Source organism: Urocitellus parryii, chromosome 12 (genome assembly GCF_045843805.1).
Source record: "Urocitellus parryii isolate mUroPar1 chromosome 12, mUroPar1.hap1, whole genome shotgun sequence".
In the NCBI taxonomy this organism is placed as follows: Eukaryota; Metazoa; Chordata; class Mammalia; order Rodentia; family Sciuridae; genus Urocitellus; species Urocitellus parryii.
Window position 1 is genome coordinate 56,431,392 of NC_135542.1, and position 19,515 is coordinate 56,450,906.

The following is a 19,515-nucleotide window of genomic DNA, read 5'->3' on the forward strand; positions in this document are numbered from 1 at the left end:
CAACATATTGAATATTTTGAACAGGTTTCTATATTGTATTTCAATTTTTCATCCCCTCTAATGAAGTTTGCTAAAGTAAAGGTAAGTATTGGATCATTACAGATTCTTAATTAGAAGTTGAATTATAGAAATTGTACATTTATTACAATAAGCAGCCCTTAAAAAGTCAAGTTGGGTATATCTGCAAGTGAAACACGAATCTCACTTTTTACATTAAGAATAATTATCAAGAAGTGTTAATTATTTGAACTGGTTTTTCTAGCGCCAACTGGCAAGTTTGCTGTTTGAGTTGGGATGTACCAGTTCAGCTCTTCAGATCTTTGAGAAGCTAGAAATGTGGGAAGACGTGGTCATTTGCTATGAGAGAGCTGGGCAGCATGGGAAGGTATGTAGTGATAAAGTCCTGTGTCCTGGTGAGACCTGTCTCCCTTTGAACATCTTCTTCCTTGCTGTTTTTTTAACTCGCTTTTACCAAAATTCACTTATTTCACTTTTTTCCAGAGAACTTTAAAATTTTTTTTAAAATAGCTGTTGGGGCAGATTATTTTATGTGTCTACAAAAGAGAAAGAAGACTGATTAATTTGATATTTAAATGAAAGCTTTGAAGACACTGCATTTTGATCTTCATCCTTCATTGACTCTTTTCTATAGGACAACTTCAAAGTGAAATACTAGGAATTATTTTAATTTTCACCAGGTTTCCTGATGATGAGGTTATGGACTTGAGGAGGTGACCCAGGCAGGCCATTAGCTGACTTGGTTTGTGTAAGATCCACAGGGTGTTGCAGTCCCTTTTGAGTCAAAGAGTTGTCAAGTGTGTGCTGCATGTTTAATTCCACTGTCAAATTGGGTCAAGAGGGGGAAATGTTGCAATATTTGCATCTGTTAGTAATCTGTTGTTTTTCCACTTATATATGAGCAGAATTTTAAGACCAGAGACTCTGCATTGTAAGTGGTCATGTGTTAATTCTGAATTAAGTGTTTAAATGACCGAGTAAAGTAAAACCCATAAATTGGCTTGCCATCACTCTAAAGGTAAAGATTAGTTTAAGTACATATTGTTCTTAAATACCTTCCAAAGTATGTCTATTTTAGGCTTACGATTCTTTCATTAGTTAATGGGAGTGAAGGTCTTTGAACTGTTTTGGCTTAAGGTTTCTCCAGCATAGGGCTAAGGTTTTCCTGTAGAAGGTTGTAAAATTATTAACGTTGTGATACTGGGGAAGGACTCCACAATCACCCATGCCAGATCTGTCCTTTTCTAAGTGAGAAGAGTCACTTTCCTTAGGATTTTTCCTCCGAGGATTTTTCCTCTGATCATAGCACTAGGTACTGTTATTTACTCTAGAGAAAGTGTAGCAGAGTGGTTAAGAGCACAGCCTCTGGTGCTAGGCTGCCTGGATTCAGATACCAGCCTGGCCATGTGCGAGCTCTGTGATGTTACCATATTCATCTGGAAACATGCAACCTGCTTACTTTCTAGGTTTCTGTGACACAGTATATGAAGAGCACATGGAATGGGGCTTACCTTATATGTGCTCTGGGATTGTTTGTTGTTATACTTCTCTGATTCTAAGATATGTATTTTCTCATATTTTTTGTATCTCATCAAGTTATCAATACCTCTGCATGTGTAGGCATAGTTACGGCTATATTCAGTACCATCATTTCAGTTGATCTGTGGACACAGTGTCAGCACTCTGTATGTTGACTTTAATTGCCTTTTAAAATAACTTCAAAAAGGTTTAATTATGATTTGGCTTTGAAATAAAAAGTTATAGATTACAGAGAAAAGGACAGAACCTAAGTAGAGAGATGTAAATTTGGAATTAGTGAAATAAATACCACTGGAGAAGTCATGACTCCATCAGCTTTTCTTTAAAAGCGACAATCAAATGCTTTGTGGGAGCCAAGAAAGGAAGAAACCCAAAAGGAGATGATGTTTTGTTTTATACAGAGAGGTGTTGAAAAAATAAAAGGCTGCCATTTAAAATGTCAAGAAATGTATTAAAGGGAGGAAGAATTGCCAAACTTTCCTGAGTAGATTGGAAAAAAATCAAAGCAATGAGAAATTGGTGTGATTCATTCAAACATTAGATCATAATTAAAAGCATTTTTTCTTTCTTTGTTAAGAGTTTGCCTTATGATTGATGGCATCTCAAATTTGATAAAACATCATGTTATGTTTCTTCAGGGCCTTATTTTATTTTATTTTATTTTTTAGTGTCTATTGCCTGGTACTAAAGTAATACTCCAGTGTTTAATGAAGGAATGCATAGGTGAATGAATAGGTGACTTCCAGTCTGTGGCTCCCATTGCCTCGTTCTTTATTTGTTGGTCTCTTACACTGGTCAAGTAATAAATAAATGACTGTGTATGAGAATATGGTAGTTTTTGAAAAGTAACTTTTGAAATAATTAAGCAGATTGATGAATTGTGAATACCTAAAGCATGTTTTGAAATATTAAGTTAGCTTAACCATTTTAGGAAATATGTAAAGCTAGATTCCCTAGTTACAGAAAAAGAATGTAATGCATCCATTCCCCTCAGAGAAGAGGCTTGACTGTACCCTAAGCAGTTGTGATATTATTTTCTAAAATTGGCACATGACCTTGTAAGAATTGTCCTATGGTTAGGATAACTGCGTATGTTTCTAAATTCTCTTAGAAATGTGCATATTTTGATTTTTAGAATGTATATATATATAAATATAAATAATATAAATAAATAAATATATATATTTATTTATTTTTAAAGAGAGAGAGAATTTTAATATTTTTTAGTTTTCGGCAGACACAGCATCTTTGTTTGTATGTGGTGCTGAGGATCGAACCCGGGCCACACTCATGCCAGGCGAGTGCACTACTGCTTGAGCCACATCCCCAGCCTCAAATGTATATTTTGTCTTAAGTCTTTTTGTGAGTTCTAGCCAAGCAACCCCCCAAAATCTTGATTTTAAAAGTTGATTTTACTATTTTATTTGTTTCATAAAAAATCTTCCTTACCTGTTTTTTGAATGTTATATTTGTAGGTCAGTTTAGCCATATACCCTAAAAAGGTTTGCTTCAAGTTGGAAACAAATGTTTTATTTCTTAAACAGCTGAGATTCTTTTAGTATTTGGTCATGTGCCAGTAGTTTTCACCACATTTTGATTTAACTAGAAGTTTGTGAACTTTTAATCCTTGCATTTAATGCTTAATGGCATAATTTATTTTTTAAAAGGCAAATTCAGAGAATTGTCTAATTCTAATGATTTTATTCTGGTACTCTGGACACTCACACTGCGCTGCCTTAGGGGCTCAGACTTTCTAATTTAGAAATTACCTGCAGATATTCTCGCTGTTTAATGGTCACTGGCAAAACATCTAAGATTTATTTTGCTTGACCTTGGGATCAAAACTGGTTCTCATCTGTTAACATTTACTATTTTGGGTTATCCGGCTCCTGTAGCTGATGGCAGATTCTTATTTTGTTGAGCAAATTGGCTCTCCAAGTGAGCAGCAAAGACTATACTGGCATAAGCTGCCTGGGGGATGGCAGTGAGGGTGGAAAGTGAGGCGGGGGGGGGGTGTGATATGTTTCTGGAAAGTAAGGCTTATGTGAGATTCCATAGCCAAGTATTTTATTGTGCTACATTTGCAAATCATTGTAATTGTGGACTCTTTAAAAAACAGTTTTCCTTTAAGGTGCAAGTAAATGTTTTACTTCTAAAACAAGTTTTTTTTTTTTAAGCAGTTGCTTTTAATTTTTTGTTTTGGGGGTTTGTTTTCTAAGATAGAGTTTCTTTTAATGATTTAAAAGATTTCCCATGCTATAGCCAAAGTGATCTTCCTAAAGACAAATATGACCATGTCATTCCCACCCCCTCAGCAACTTCCTTTTTCTCCAGAGTTAAATTAGAGCCCTTGAGAGCAAATGGTTTACGGACTTTTCATGATCTTGCTCCTGGATCCATTGCCAACTGTTTCCCACTACTCTTTGTCTGCCTCATCCTCCTTCATACTCTCTCATCCAAGTTGTTCCTGAAGTTCCAGCGAGATTAACTATTTGTAATTTCCTGTCTTTGCAGCACTGCCTCAGTCAGGGGCTTTTACATGCTTCTTTTGTCTGTCTAGAGTGCTAGTCTTTCAGCTAACTCAGATTTATTCTTCAGGTTTCTCCTTGATTATTGCTGTCTACAGAGAACCTTCCTGATACTTACTTCCCAGATTTGGGGTTGCTCTCCCTCTTATGGCTTCCTATGGCATCCAGGACTACTCTTGATATATACCCCATTTACCAGCTTCTCTGACTTATTCATGTAAGCTTCTAAGAACCAGACCTGTGTCTGTATTATTTACAGCTATCTCTCCAGAATCTAGCACAGGCCTTGCACAGAGCAAATATTTGAAAATATTTGCTGAATGAATGACTGGTACGGGTTTGCTGAATGATTACTGCATTAAAGCAAATCTCCACATCCTTCATTCCTTATGGATGATTTTACATGTGGCAGAAGATACCTTTCCAACTGCTGCCACATTGTTCTCTCTCTGAAGACAAATTATGAGATTTCCCCCTTTTATTTGAACTTTTTAACTTTAGCAATAGAAACAGGAACCTTCAAGATTCTTTGATTCTTACTCAGTAAATGCTAAAGACACTGACCATGTTGTCATGTAATGTAATTTTTGAGTGCCTTTCTTATACTACATTCTTTATGTAATTATTTTGTAACTATCATACACTATTCATAACCACCTACAAAGTATGAACTATTCTTAATAAGTGGCAGATTTTGGAATCTGATTTCAGACTTCCTTTCCTCTAAAGCCTGTACTCTTCCCCACACTTGCCTACCATCATGGTTACTGTTAATCCCTTAAAAATTTGATATTAGATTTGTAGGTTAAAACTTGTTGTGCTCACTTGAATGAGAAAAATAGGCAAAATAATTGAAAATACTCACAGCTTGGTAAAGCAAATAGGAGATGATCAGCTAATTGGATAACTAGGGCCTGTTTTAAATTACTCAGTTTTATCTTGGACCTGGAATATTTGTGTTGGCAAATACTCTGAAAAGTCAAGCCAGAGAGTATTATATGTTGCCACACATATAATATAAAAAGCAATTAGTGAATGGTTGGCTCTGTGAGAGAATGGATAGGACTAGGTAGCACCACAGACCTCGTCTAGAGGAGTGTCTAGCTGGGGTAGGGGCAAGTGCTTTGCACTTTTCATGTCCCAGTTGCTACTCACAGAACAAGGATTTAGACTAGGAGGAAACTGCCCTTCTGTTAAGAGGAGGGTCCTCTACAAGAGGAGAAGGTGCTTTGATGCTGCTTGGCTCTGCCCTGTTCATCCTTACTCTATGTCAAGAATGGTAGAGCACCTTCCCAGGAGTCCGTCTCCCTGTCTTTGAGAACCAGACTCTATAGTGAAAATCAGAATCCACACTTCTCTCTGTTCAGGGAGAAGGGAATTTGACTACTCACCAATGGTTGTGAATTCTAGGTATACATAGGCACATGTGCACACACACACACACACACACACACACACATACACACTTCTTTTTTACTCCTAAAGCCATTGCCAAGGAGACCAAATCTGACTAATAGTGTGTTCTTAAATTGTTAGCCTGCCTGTTTTCCATCTGCTTGGAGCAGATCTCTAGTTAGTATGCCAAAGTCTATCATATCTAAGTCCTCAGAGACACTTTTTATAGTTGGTTCTATCTCTGAGTCTGGAGCTCATTTTTTCTCTTGCATTTTTTGCCAGGAGAGCTTCCTTTGGTTGTTAGTCTGCCAGTTCCCCTTCCCTGTGTACTTCCCAGACACAAGGTCAGATGAGGACCATTGCTTATCACACATTAGAATTTTAATTCATCTTATTAATTTACAAAAATCAAGGCAAAAATCACAGCCATGAAGGGCATTTTGATAATTACTTCTGACTCACTGAACTTAACTTTCACCTGTATTCTTTACCCCAAACCCAAGGCCTCTTCCTTGGCAGAGTGCTTTCTGGAATCCTTATTTTTCTCCTTCCTTCCTTCCTTCCTTCCTTCCTTCCTTCCTTCCTTCCTTCCTTCCTTCCTTCCTTCCTTCCTCCCTCCCTCCCTCCCTCCCTCCCTCCGTGGTATGTGTGATGCTAGGGATCAAATTCAGGACCTTACACATGGCCGGACAGGTGCTACCATTGAGTCACATCATCAGCTCTGAAATCTTAATAGTTCTTAGGGTAGTGTTTCCCTCCTTCAAATCTCAAATTTCTCATATAACAGCTTACAGAAAAACAGACTGTCACAAATATGGAATGTTTTTCAGTATGTTAACCCCTTTACTTATATATATCTCAGGTTCTCAGTTACCTCTGAATGCTGGACCAATTGATCAAAAGGGGCATCATCATTCCCGTCATCATGTACAACCATAATGCACCACTTTAAAAATGTGGGGAAAGGGTTGTGGCTCAGCGGTAGAGCACTTGGCTAGCATGTGCGAGGCCCTGGGTTCGATCCTCAGCACCATGTAAAAATTAATAAATAAAATAAAGATAATGTGTCTAACTACAACTAAAAGATAAATATTAAAAAAATCTGGGGGAACAAAGGTGCATCATCAGGGTGAGAAACTCCTTGGATACTTAGGATCTCCTTTTAGGCCATCTATTTTGTTTTTCAGTGGTTTTAGTACTAAGAAAAGTTGTTTCCTAGGTATAGTCACTTAGTTAGGATAACTTGTGACATTCAGATTCTACTAGATGACTCTGTTCACTAGTATAAATTATTTATGATAGTGGGATTTGTTGTTACATATTCATATATGTACACAATAGAACAATATAATTTTATTAATTTTGTTCCCCAGTCATATAGTGATACTCAAACATTGATTTTAGCCAGATTATGTCCCATAAAGGAGTTGATCTCTGTCCCCAAATGGGAAGAATCTTTTTAATTTTTCTTTAAAATCTGAAGGCCCTTGGAAAACACTGTAAACTTTTTGTGGTTTTAGTATAAGTACAGTTGAATTACCCCAACACTTACATGGTCTGTGTGCTGAGGCAGTAATATTTCAAAGATGAATAACAGAGTTTACATGCAACCTGATTATGGTCTGATAGTACTGCTATATGTGAATAGAATATTTGAGTTTGATGTGACAAGGGTTAAGATAGAAGAATGCACAGATTGTCCAGATTCTTTTGGGCCCTTATCTCTCTCTTTCTCTCTCAGCTATCCTTCTCTAAAGCAATAGTCTACTTGGTTTGTATCTCTTTTTTGTTTGTTCATATTTGTTGCTATTTGTGGTGTCAAGGATTGAACCCAGGGGTACTATTACTACTACTTAGCTATAATTCTAGTCGTTTTTATGTTTTGTTTTTTTCCCCTCAAATTTTGAGGCAGGGTCTCACAAAGTTGCTGAGTCTGGCCTTGAACTTGCAATCCTCTTGCCTTAGCCTCTTGAGTGGCTAGGATTATAGGCATGCACCACTGCACCCAGCCAATTGGTATCTTGTACAGACTCCTTTCTGAGTTTCCTAGGACTCATTTTGTGATTCTCCACACTCATGAAAACCTGATATTTGGTTGATATTAGGCTTCAATGTGAAAATTTAGCTCTGTTTATCTAATATTGGTAGTTATTTTTCTCTCTGACCTCACTGAATTGGTTCCTATTGGCTCAGTTAAATAATTACCTACTTAACACTTGACGCAGCAATTCTTCTATCTTTGAATCAGCTGTTGACTGGTGTGACTATTTGCAGAAAATTTTAATGTTCCTCAAGAATATTTTAAGTCCTTTTCCTTCTTCCTAGTAGTGAAATCTCAAGCTTTTTTACTTTCCAGTTTTTTCCAGTGGAAGGAAGGATAAACATTCCTTTTTCCAGGAAGAAGATAAGCATTCATTCAGGGCTTACCATGTGCCTCACATCGAATTCTTTCAACCTGAGGTAGCTAAAGTACACATGAAGATCAACCCCTCAAAACACTAGTTTCAATTGTTCACGGTCATGCATTTAGTAAATAACTGTCATTTGATCTGTTTTTCTGACTAAAAGCACCTACTTTCTTATGGATCTTCCTCTTGTAGTTGGATGTCTGTTGTATGGATCATACAACACAATTTTCTAGGAATGTGTTAGAGCTCTTTTGTTTTTTTAAAGAATCAGCACCCTCTAGCTTTGAAAAGAGGGGTATTCATTATTTCATTCAACTGAAATTCTAGTAGACATGACTTGAGAGCTGTATCCAGGGACTCAGGTGATGTCATCCTGACTTTGTTGTTCAGACATGATGGCCACAGGAAGCCCAAGTTTAGTAATTCCACTGGGAAACTATACTCGATTTCATATCTCTAACAAATGGTTTATAAAAGGCTAAGAGATCTGAGTGATGTGTTTCCTTCTGATAGACTTTACCTGAACCCTCATGGACTGGATCTCTTCGGGGAAGAGGAATCCTGTTATAAGATCAGGGAAGAGCTGGGCGTGCTTGTGCATGCCTGTAATCCCAGCTACTCAGAGGCTGAGGCAGGAGGAGCACATATTCAAGGCTGGCCTCAGCAATTTAGCGAGGCTCTAAGCAACTTAGCGAGACCCAATCTCAAAATAAAAAGGGCTGGGATATGGCTTAGCATATCCCTGCATTCATTCCTGGTCCAAAAAAAAAAAAAAGATCAGGGAACAGATGCTGAGCAGGAGGAAAAAAAGCAACTCAAGTCCACATTGAGTGGGAGTTCAATGCTCTAAATCTGGAGTAGCAAACTGACAGCTTTACGTGTGTGTTCATTGCCACAGATTATATTAAGAATGATAATTAGTTGTGTAGAATTGAAAAAGAAGATAGATTATTGGGACAGCCTAGTTTTGTATATATACAAAGGGTAAGGGAATGACCTTTGGGGTTTGCATCTGACAAAATTCTTGCAAGCACTGCAGGTTCATTACAGCTTGTTGTCCCACTTAAATATCCTTTGCATTTGTGGGAATGTATTTTAACCTATTTAATAGACATTTAGGTGAAAATTTTCTAGTGTCTTATAAAATGTACATGACTGTTTTCCCATGGGGAAGTAGCATCCCATAGCTAGTAAACACCAAAGCTTTTACATTCTGTGAAGATTTCTGGCCACTCATTTTAATGTTGCAAGTGATGTTACACAGCCTATGCACAGTGGCCTTGTGTGTTATTTGTATTCACTGGGCACAGATTTTGTAGTTCTTTATTTGGTAATAAATTATGTAAATTTGGTGGATGAGAGGAGGAGAAAGGAGAAAAACTAGGACATTTTAGAGAGAATGAAAGCGACTGAAGAATGCATTGTGAAGAAAGGAAATATATTGCCTTTAAGCACCACCCTTGGGAAAGATCTTTTTTTTTTTTTTTTAGCAGAAAGAAGAGTTATAAGATCTCAACAAGGAAGAATTAACTTATTTAACACAAAAATGTGGGATAGGAATTTGAGGAAAGAGGTTACTTCACAGCAAGCAGGGTCACTGCTGTAGTATATCCCTGCCTTTTCTAGGAAGCTGCCCCTCCAGACCGTTCTTCCAGTGCATAAAATTGCCAGAACTGATCATGTTTGGTAAGGACAAGTTACATACCCCCATTGTGTGCCTCATTCTTACAAGAGTTTCAGTAGGTGGGGGTTCACAGAGGAAGTAACTCCAAGCTGAATTTTTGACACCTTAGAATTTCCAGATTTCCCTGATTATTATTTAATCTTCCATTTATTATTTAGTCTTTCCATTATTATTTAGTCTTCTTTGCAAAGACTGAAAAACACTAGGTCTTGAACCCTGGTGAATCTTTAGTCTATAATGCAGTGGAGTTAGAAGTAGAATAAATATTTATAGAAAGTGTTTTTTGTTAAACAGATGCTTTGAGAATATGATTTGATGTTCTGAGCCTCAGATCCTATTTTGAGTGTAAGGTACCTGTGGAGTGTGGTATCCCTTAAAATTCTTTTTATTTCTGTAAGTTTGGCGACAGTATCTCTTCTTTCATTTCTGATTTTAGTAATTTGTGTCTTCAGGACCACTTTTTGGTTTATTAATTTTTCTCTGTTATTTTTCTGTCCTTTCTCTTATTTATGCTGGAGTTCCTTCTTTCTGTGTTAGTTCCTTCTTTCTGCTTTTGGGAGTTTAGTTTGCTCTTCTTTCTTCAGTTACTTATGGTGGAAACTTAGATTACTGATGAAAGATCGTTCTTTTTCTACATAGGCTTGTATAGCTATAAATTTTTCTCTAAGCCTGACTTTTGCTGTATCTCATATGTTTGACATATTATGTTCCTGTTTTTATTTATCTGAATGTGTTTTTAGTTTTGTTGTTTTTTCTTCTTTGACTCATTTATTTAGGAGTGTGCTGTTTAATTTTTACATATTCATGATTCTTCAAATTTCCTATTGCTGTTGGCTTTTAATTTAATCCCATTGTGGCTGGAAGACATACAGTGTATGGTTTCAATCCTTACAAATTTATTGAGACTTGTATTGTGACCTGACATACAGTATATCCTGGAGAATATGCACTTCAAGTATATGCACTTGAAAAGAGTGCATATACTGCTGTTCGGTGGAACGTTCTTTAACTGTCTGTTAGGTCTTTTAGATTATTCAAGTCTTTTAGTTCCATCTTCTGTATAGCTGTTCTATCCATTATTGAAAGTTATGTGTGAAGTCTCCAAATATTACTAAATTGTCCATGTTTTTCCTTCAGTCTTGTCAGTTTTCTTCTTATTTGAGGCTTGTCAGGTACACATATAACTATGTCTTCTTGATAGAGTGAACTTTATAAAAACATATTTTCTATTAACAATTTTTGTCTTAAGTCATATTTAGACTGATATTAGTATAGCTACTACAGTTCTCTTTTGGTTACTTTTTATGTGATGTTATCTTCTTTCCCCACATTTTTTCTTTTCTTTCTTTTTTTTTCTTTCAGCCTTTTTATGTGTTTGAATCTAAAGTATATCTCTTACAGATAGCATTTAGTTGGATTGTGATTTTTTTTTGTTCTTGTTGTTTTTTTGTTTTTCCTTTCTGCCAGTCCCTGCCTTTGGAGTATTTAGTCCTTTTATCATTAATACTGATAATGTAAGATTTATAATTGGTTAAATGGACACTTTTAAATGTACATTTCAATTCCATTGTCCCTTTTACTTACCACCTCAGACAGCTGTGAAATTGCTCAGTGGTTTCTAATTTTTTGTCAAAGGCTTTTTACTGGGCAAGCTCAGAGTTAGGTCAAAGATACCTTGTGAGTGGCTCTTCCAGGGAATCACCAGATTGACATATAATGGGCATGTAATGACAATTTTCTGGAAATAAGGCTTTAAAGGAGCTCCAAGTCCATTCTAGTTTTTCACCATGATTTTAGGATGTCGGTTTTCAAGCCAACTACAGAGCTGGAGAAGAAGGTATAGAATGGAACAAGTTGAAATGCAACAAAGTTTGCTATTCTTATCAAGAGTTGGCCATTTCTTTTGAATAACTGCTTCCTTGTATTATTGTGTATCTTTGGTAAATTTTCAGAGTTCTGGAAAAATAAGTTTGGACACTTTTTTGCCAGTTTTCTCTTGCCTTTTCTGGTAGAGCATGTTTTTTTAAAAAAAATATTTATTTTTTTTTTAGTTGTAGTCAGACCCAATATTTATTTTTATGTGGTGCTGAGGATCGAACCCAGGGCCCCGTGTGTGCAAGGCGAGCGCTCTACCTCTGAGCTGCAATCCCAGCCCCTAGAGCATGTTCCTACATCATTTTTGCTAAATAGTATTTATTCCAAGAACTGGAATCAAGTTCTTGCTTTTCCACTTAATGCCTTTTGGTTTGGGGCTGACCAATTGACCAGGAAATCTAAGCACTTCTTTCCTTATCTCAAAAATGGCACATTAATATATCTGTTTCTTGGAATTATTGTAGAGATTGATGTAATGCATTAACAATGGTCTGGATAAAAACTAACCTGTAAATCAAATGAAATGACACATGGAGTTTAAAAGGTAAAATTGAAAAATAAAGATTGTATCTCAGGCTTGCTTTATTTAAGGAAGTATAGTCACTTTGAATATTTTTGGGAAATGGAGTTTACCGACGACTTTAGATATTACACAAATATGAGAAAAACTGGGAAGAATGAAGGTGTGTAAGAAGGAATCAGAGGATCAGGGAAAGATGATTTACCAGTTCACCTGAAGTGTTGGGGCAAGTGGACAAATGAGAATTTACAGGGAAATGTGAGAAGCCAAGCACTTCCAGCTATTGAAATGGGCCCGTGAAGGAGAAGCTTGTGTGTCTTTGTATGAACCAGCCTCCTGATCCTACATCAAAAGTCTAATGGGGACCTGGAGTTGCTCTTGATCAGCAGAGCCAGCAAATAGAAAGGCAGGGTAGACACATAAAACAAGGGCAAGCTGGGGTCTGCAGGACTCCTTGGTGTCTTGTTTGACATCTTATTTAACCATGAAAACTTTGCCATGTAAAGCTATTGCTTCACTTCTGCCTTTCACATCCCCAAGTTCCCCTCTGGGAAATCAGAGGGAAAAAGGATTTTAGAAAACATAGTTTCCAGGTTAAGCAAATTGCCTTGGCATAATCCATCAGGTATTCCTGTGCAAGGTTTAGCTCTTTTAACTCCAAAGTTTGCTTGTTTGCGAAGTGAAAACTACTATCAGGCAGAGTGTTTTGCAGATTTTGATACATAGTTAAAATGTTTCTCAAAAGGGGTTTCTTTATGGAGCTATCCTTAGAGCAAATAAGATTTTTTTTTTAAACCTTGCTTTACTTTATAGATGAGTTCCTTAGTGGTACTGTATCAAATGAATTTTTGTAAACTGAACATTTTCCTTTGTAACAATCATGGTGTCAAGCATATGATCTCTTCCGTTTGGTTTTTGGCCGATATTGACACAATTTATTATTTTGGTTTCTTGAATTTTATTAGCATGGCGTCCTCAAAATCATCCATCAATGAGGTCTGTATAATGGGATAGTGAGATCATCAAAGCCCTTGCAAACTTAATTATAGCATAAAGTCCATGTAATTCTGAGGCAAGATGGGGCAAAGGTACTTTTCTCTGTGATGGGGAAAGCCCACTAGATCTGGTTATGGATAGAGAAAGTGTGTTTGGTGTATTGGTTCCGGCTTCCCAAGTGTCAGCAGCTCCAGTAGAGAGGTCATTATCTTAGGTAGTAGCTATAATTAGAGCCACCTCTACATTAAGTTTATAATAATCTATGATGTTTTCCAGGACCCATGTGTATTCTCAGTTTTGGTGGGTAGTTCAAACTTCTCAAACCTCTCCCAACTACTTCCTAGTCTCTTTCAAGTTTTTGATAGTGGCACAAATCTCTGTGGCTTATATAAATATGCAGTACTGCTTTGGGTTTACTTTTTTTAATGGGGAGGGAAAGCTTAAGGGACTTTGACATGGCTCTGTCTGCTGCAGTAGCACTTACAAGGGACTCTTCTGGCTGCTCACTTACTATGTCTAATTCACTGTGTACAGGAACTAAGGCAATAATCACTGAGTGGGCTCAGAGATTTATGAGGCCTATTATGGGATGACTTGACTGCTGTAAACCAGAGCACTCATCAGAGTTATGTTCTGGATTAGCATCAACTGACAGCTAACTCTAAAAGATTATATATATAATTTTTTTTTCTTTCCTGGAGATTAGTGCTCTCTCTGACGTGCATGTGGCAAAAATTTGCTCTCCAAATGCAGGCTCTCTCTTCACCTCATTTATTGTTTCTTTTTCCGAGAAGAAGCTTTTTAGTTTGAATCCATCCCATTTATTGAATCTTGATTTTATTTCTTGCCCCTTAGGAGTCTTAAGGAAGTTAGGGCCTAGGCCAACATAATGAAGATTTGGGCCTACCTTTTTCCTCTGTTAGGCTTAGGGTCTCTGGTCTAATTCCTGGGTCTTTGATCCACTTTGAATTGAGTTTTTTGCATGTGAGACATAGGGATTAATTTCATTTTGCTGCATATGGATTTCCAGTTTTCCCAGCACTATTTGTTGAAGAGGCTATCTTTTCTCCAGTGTGTGTTTTTGGCACCTTTGTCTAGTATGAGATAACTGCATTTATGTGGGTTTGTCTCCGTGTCTTCTATTCTGTACCATTGGTCTAAATGTTTGTTTTGGTGTCAATACCATGCCATTTTTGTTACTTTGGCTTTGTAGTATAGTTTACGGTCTGTATTGAGATGCCTCCTGCTTCACTCTTTTTGCTGAGGTTTGCTTTGGCTGTTCTGGGTCTCTTATTTTTCCAAATGAATATCACGATTGCTTTTTCTATTTCTATAAGAAATGACATTGGGATTTTAATTGGAATTGCGTTGAATCTGTATAAGAGCTTTGGGTAGTATGGCCATTTTGAAAATATTAATTTTGCCTACCCAAGAGCATGGAAGATCTTTTCATCTTCTAAGTTCTTCTATTTCTTTCTTTAGTGTTCTGTGGTTTTCATTGTAGCGGTCTTTCAGATCATTTGTTAATTGATTCCCAAGATATATAAAGAACTCAAAAAACTCATCACCAAATAAACAAACAACCCAATCAATAAATGGGCTATGTTGTGTACAACCAGACACTTTTCAGAAGAAGATATACAATCGATCAACAAATACATGAAAGAATGTTCAACAGTTCTAGCAATTAGAGAAATGCAAATCAAAACTACTCTAAGATTTCATCTCACTCCAGTCAGAACGGTAGCTATTAAGAATACAAACAACAGTAAGTGTTGGCGAGGATGTGGAGGAAAAGGCACATTCATACATTGCTGGTGGTGCAAATTGGTGTAACCAATATGGAAAGCAATATGGAGATTCCTTGGAAAACTTGGAATGGAACTACCATTTGATCCAGCTATCCCACTCCTAGGTTTATACCCCAAAAACTTAAAAACAGCATACTACAGGGACACAGCCACTTCAATGTTTATAGCAGCACAATTCAAAATAGCTAAATTGTGGAACCAACCTAGATGCCCTTCAGTAGATGAACAGATAAAGAAACTGTGAGATAGGTTATATATATATATACACACACACACACACACACACACATACATGATGGAATATTACTCAGCATTAAAAGAGAATAAAATTATGGCATTTTCAGGTAAATAAATGGAGTTGGAGAATATCATGCCATGTGAAGTAAGCCAATCCCCAAAAAACAAAGGATGAATGTTCTCTCTGCTATGTGGATGCTGATTCATAATGGGGGTGGGGGTCATGGGAAAAATGGAGGAACTTTGGGCAAAGGGGAGGGATGAGTGGGGAGGGCATGGGGGCAGGAAAGATGGTGGAATGAGATAAACATTATTACCCTAGGTACATGTATGATATTGCACATATGGTGCAACTCTACATTGTGTACAACCAGAGAAATGAAAATTTGCACTCCATTTGTATACAATGAATCAGAAAGCTTTCTGCTGTTACGTATAGCTGATTGGGACTAAAAAAAAAAAAATGAGCTATTTCTTTCTCCCCAGGATACAAATACCTCGTAAATAGTTATATTTACTGGTTTGGAGAAGATCAGAGAGAAGTTATCTGTATACTTGTTATGTTATTGCAGTGCCCTTTCTAAGTGGTATTGGCTTTTCCTTTACTTTTATGTAAGAGGCTCTAAGACTGTGAAGTGACCTAGGGATAGGAATTGGGTGAGAGGCAGTGTCCTGGCATGGAAATTAGGGCATCTGGTCTCTAAACTTAGGTTATTATTATTTTTTTAATGTTACATGTGCAGATCAAGTTTGAACCTCGTAGGCTGCCCCTCTGATTTTGGTCTTTCATGATTGGTCACCACTTAAGATCCATGCTAATGCAACCATTCCAATCATTACTCTGGCTGTGCCTATTGCTCTAGGGGTTCCAAGTATCATCAAGTCTTTACCACCCTGGGTTCTAATCCCTGTTGAAATCAACAGGAGGCCCTCCAAACTTTTCCCCACCTTACACAGGACATTTACTGTGGCCCTCTTCAAGTGTGCAGTGTCTCCTCCATGCAATGTGTTTATCAAAGCCAAAGTGAAGGAAGCATTCTCTAGGCTCTGTCAGGGGACAGAGTCAGGGGCGGGTGAGCAGGTTGCAAATGATAAATTAACAACAGCCTTTGCCTTCTAAGATGTTGGATTCTTTCCTCCACATTACACTAAGGAATTTCTGGTATCTTGACTTTGTTTAGTTTTGGCCACATTTGAGTCCACGTTTTGGTCAAGCAATTGAGCAGATAATTTAGAACCGTCCCCAGCTGCTTGAGTTAGTGCTTTGAATCAAAACTATCTGGTGAGTATCTAAATTCAGCCTGATTTAAATCATGACCCCATTTCTCTCTGGCTTAGCACTCTTAAAATCTCTTTCACCACTTGATCCCAAGGTTTTCCCTCTATAAATTAACAATATCTTGCAGTTCTTTTTGTAAGATTTCTATATGTCTGGAGACAGTGAGTAATGGAAACATGCAGTCATCATAGTGTCTTTTTTTTTTTTTTTTTTTTTTAATTTATTTATTGTTTTTTAGTTCTCGGCGGACACAACATCTTTGTTGGTATGTGGTGCTGAGGATCGAACCCGGGTCGCACGTATGCCAGGCGAGCGCGCTACCGCTTGAGCCACATCCCCAGCCCTCCATCATAGTGTCTTAAGCAAAGTAGCTTTAGTGTTATCGGATAGGACAGAGATACCTCTGCTGGTATAGACACTCAGTAGTAGATTTGCAGGGTTCTGTTAGCTGAGTTATCCCAAATTTGAAGTCCCTATAATTCTTGGGTCTAGTTCCGTCATAATCTTTAGCTCTTGGTGATGATGAAGTACATTTTCACTGTTGCATTAAACAACAGATGCAGTTCCTATTGCTGGGTAGCAAGCCTGCTAGAAATGTAGCGGCTTAAAACAACAGCAGTCATTGTTTCTCTCTTGTGGTTTCTGTTATCAGGAATTCAGGAAGGGCTTGACTGGAGCATGGCTTGGGTTCTTGTCGGTTTGTAATCATATGGTGGCTGGTGTGAGGACCACAGGGGGTGGGACACTTGGGGACTGGCTGGGCAATTTTGTCTCCTCATCCGGATCTCAAGACCTGTCTCCATGTGATTTTTCCTCATGAATTAGCTTGTTTGTTTAAAGTATGGTGACCTCAGCACAGTAGGACTACTCATGAATCACTCAGCTTTAAAAGCCACACTGTGTCACTTTCATCATAGTCACAAGCCCACCCAGAACAATCACTCAATAATAATAAAATGGGGGTATAGCTGGAAGCTAGTAGAAGTCTAAACAGAAGACTAAAACATATTCAGTTAACCCAATCAAATTCCTTTCACATAGAACTAACGAATCTGAATTCATCCTACATTACACTTAAGCAATTCTGCAGGAGTAGTATCTACCTATGTTTGATTTTGGTGTGTCATCTTATCAGCTATAAGGTAAAGTAAGTTCTTTGAGGTTATCATAGAAATTCCCTGGTTCTCTAACCTTGAAGAATTAAAACACTGAGGGTCATTTTTTTCCTTTGAGCTGTCCTGTGAATTTGGAAGCAGACAGCCTACCTCACAGTTATTTTATTCCCTCCTGGTGTCCCATCACTTGGTACAAAAAAAAAAAAATTGTATTGGGTAGATGTATTATGATAACTCAAGAATTCTTTTGTGACTGGATACCAAGGACTTTCCGTGTTGTCCCCCTTCATGATCACTGCATACTTGCTATGTTCCAGCCCAGTTGGATCAGATATCACTTACAAATTTCCATTTTTCTCCAGGGGTACTTTGCCTGCAGTCACTTTTATGCCCTGTTACTGTAATGGTCATTATTTAATTGTATATCATAAAATCCACTGTAACTCGCTAAAGTGGAAAGAAATGACATTAAGTGAATTTGCCTTCAGAATTTCTGGGGTAGTGTGTATACCAAGTTTTAGTGCCATGTCCTCCAGAGACATTGCCTCATCCTGTTGTACATAATTTTGGTTAAATGCATCTGTTTATGGGTGACCTTACTGGAGTTATGGTTAGATATATTAACTATTGCATTATTTGTGGATAGAGGAATTATGTGCATTATATTCTAAAACCTCGTGTTTGTTTTGGCTATTTGGGACTTAGAATTATTTTCCCTTAGAAACTATTTTAAAACTTCTGATTCCATTTTCCTACTAGGCACGGAAGCCTACATTATCCACACTGTGTCACAGATGCAGAAGAGCCAGCATCCAAAGACACTTCAGAAGCATATCCCTGCTTTAAAAGATTTCTCAAAAATTAGACAGCTTAAGAATTATGGATATGTCCAACCTAGAGGAAATCTAGTCTATTGACTTTTAGATTACTCAAGGATGGCTTTCCTTGGTCTCTGTACCCACTTGGCAGTCTTAGCATCTTTGGTGCTACTACTACTATTTGTGTGAAGGTATTATTCATGTGTGAAGATGCATAGTAGCGTTACTCCCATGTTTCTTGCTGTCTGTTGAAATTTATCAGAAATAGCGTTGCAGACATGGATGTGGGAAGTGGAGGACTAGTGGCAATGAACATAGAATTAGCTTGAGTGATGAGGTGGCTCTGAATTGTGGACATATGGGAATAGAGCTCAAGCCCCTGCAGTGTATGGAGGATGACTTTTAACGTCTAAAGTGAATGGACTGTCTGGAATTAGATAGCTCCTGTGCTGGCAAGCGTGTGAGGTGAGATGTGGTAGGTTTTTAGCAATGCCTATTGAATTGTACCCTGTGCCTTTTGTAAATTCTCAGCAATCCCAGTCTTACCAAGCACAACATTTTAAAAAGAACACTCTTTTTATTGCTGTTGGGTAGAGGTAAATTAAAGGCACTACTCTAATAAATCATCACAGTGGTGGCACTATAGAAAGGAAAAAGGACTCATTAGGCTCATCTGATACCATGAAGTGTCTTGGTGTCTTTCTTTGGGATTTCAGAAGGTCAGGAAATCAGGACTCACCTGTTTCTTCTTGTTCCTCTTTTACCTATATACCATATCGGTATATTTTCCCATCAGGCCTCTCTTATGCAGCCTGTGTCCTACCTAGTTGCCTGGAATAAGCAAGTAATCTCAAATGTCAAAAATAAAATTTTGGATCATATGGAATAAAGGATGTATATAGGCTAAAAATAGTTACAATGAAGCACTTTCATTATTTCTGTTGTTGTTTCAGGCAGAAGAAATCCTCAGGCAAGAGCTGGAGAAAAAAGAAACACCAAGTTTATATTGCTTGCTTGGAGATGTCCTTCGAGACCACTCCTGCTATGACAAGGCCTGGGAATTGTCCCGGCACCGCAGTGCTCGGGCCCAGCGCTGCAAAGCCCTCCTTCATCTTCGAAACAAGGAGTTTCAAGAATGTGTGGAGTGCTTTGAACGCTCAGTGAAGATTAATCCCATGCAGGTGAGAACCCCAGGTGCACTGTCCTCCTGAGTGAGTACCTGTTTCTGCCCTAATGACTGGTGAGTGTCACCTGGAGACCTAAGGACTTAGGCTCTAATCTACTTTTTGCTT

General features: G+C 37.7%; 1 protein-coding gene across 4 annotated transcripts in view; it reads left to right on the top strand.

Annotated features, from left to right (window-relative positions):
- Positions 1 to 19,515, top strand: part of Ttc27 (tetratricopeptide repeat domain 27) — a 158,583-nt gene that overhangs the window by 85,770 nt on the left and 53,298 nt on the right. For all 4 annotated transcript variants that reach the window (XM_026386889.2, XM_026386815.2, XM_026386977.2 and 1 more), the window contains 2 exons: positions 263 to 385; positions 19,177 to 19,404. In XM_026386889.2, the coding sequence (XP_026242674.1) occupies positions 263 to 385; positions 19,177 to 19,404 (351 nt within the window). The remainder of the gene's footprint in view (positions 1 to 262; positions 386 to 19,176; positions 19,405 to 19,515) is intronic.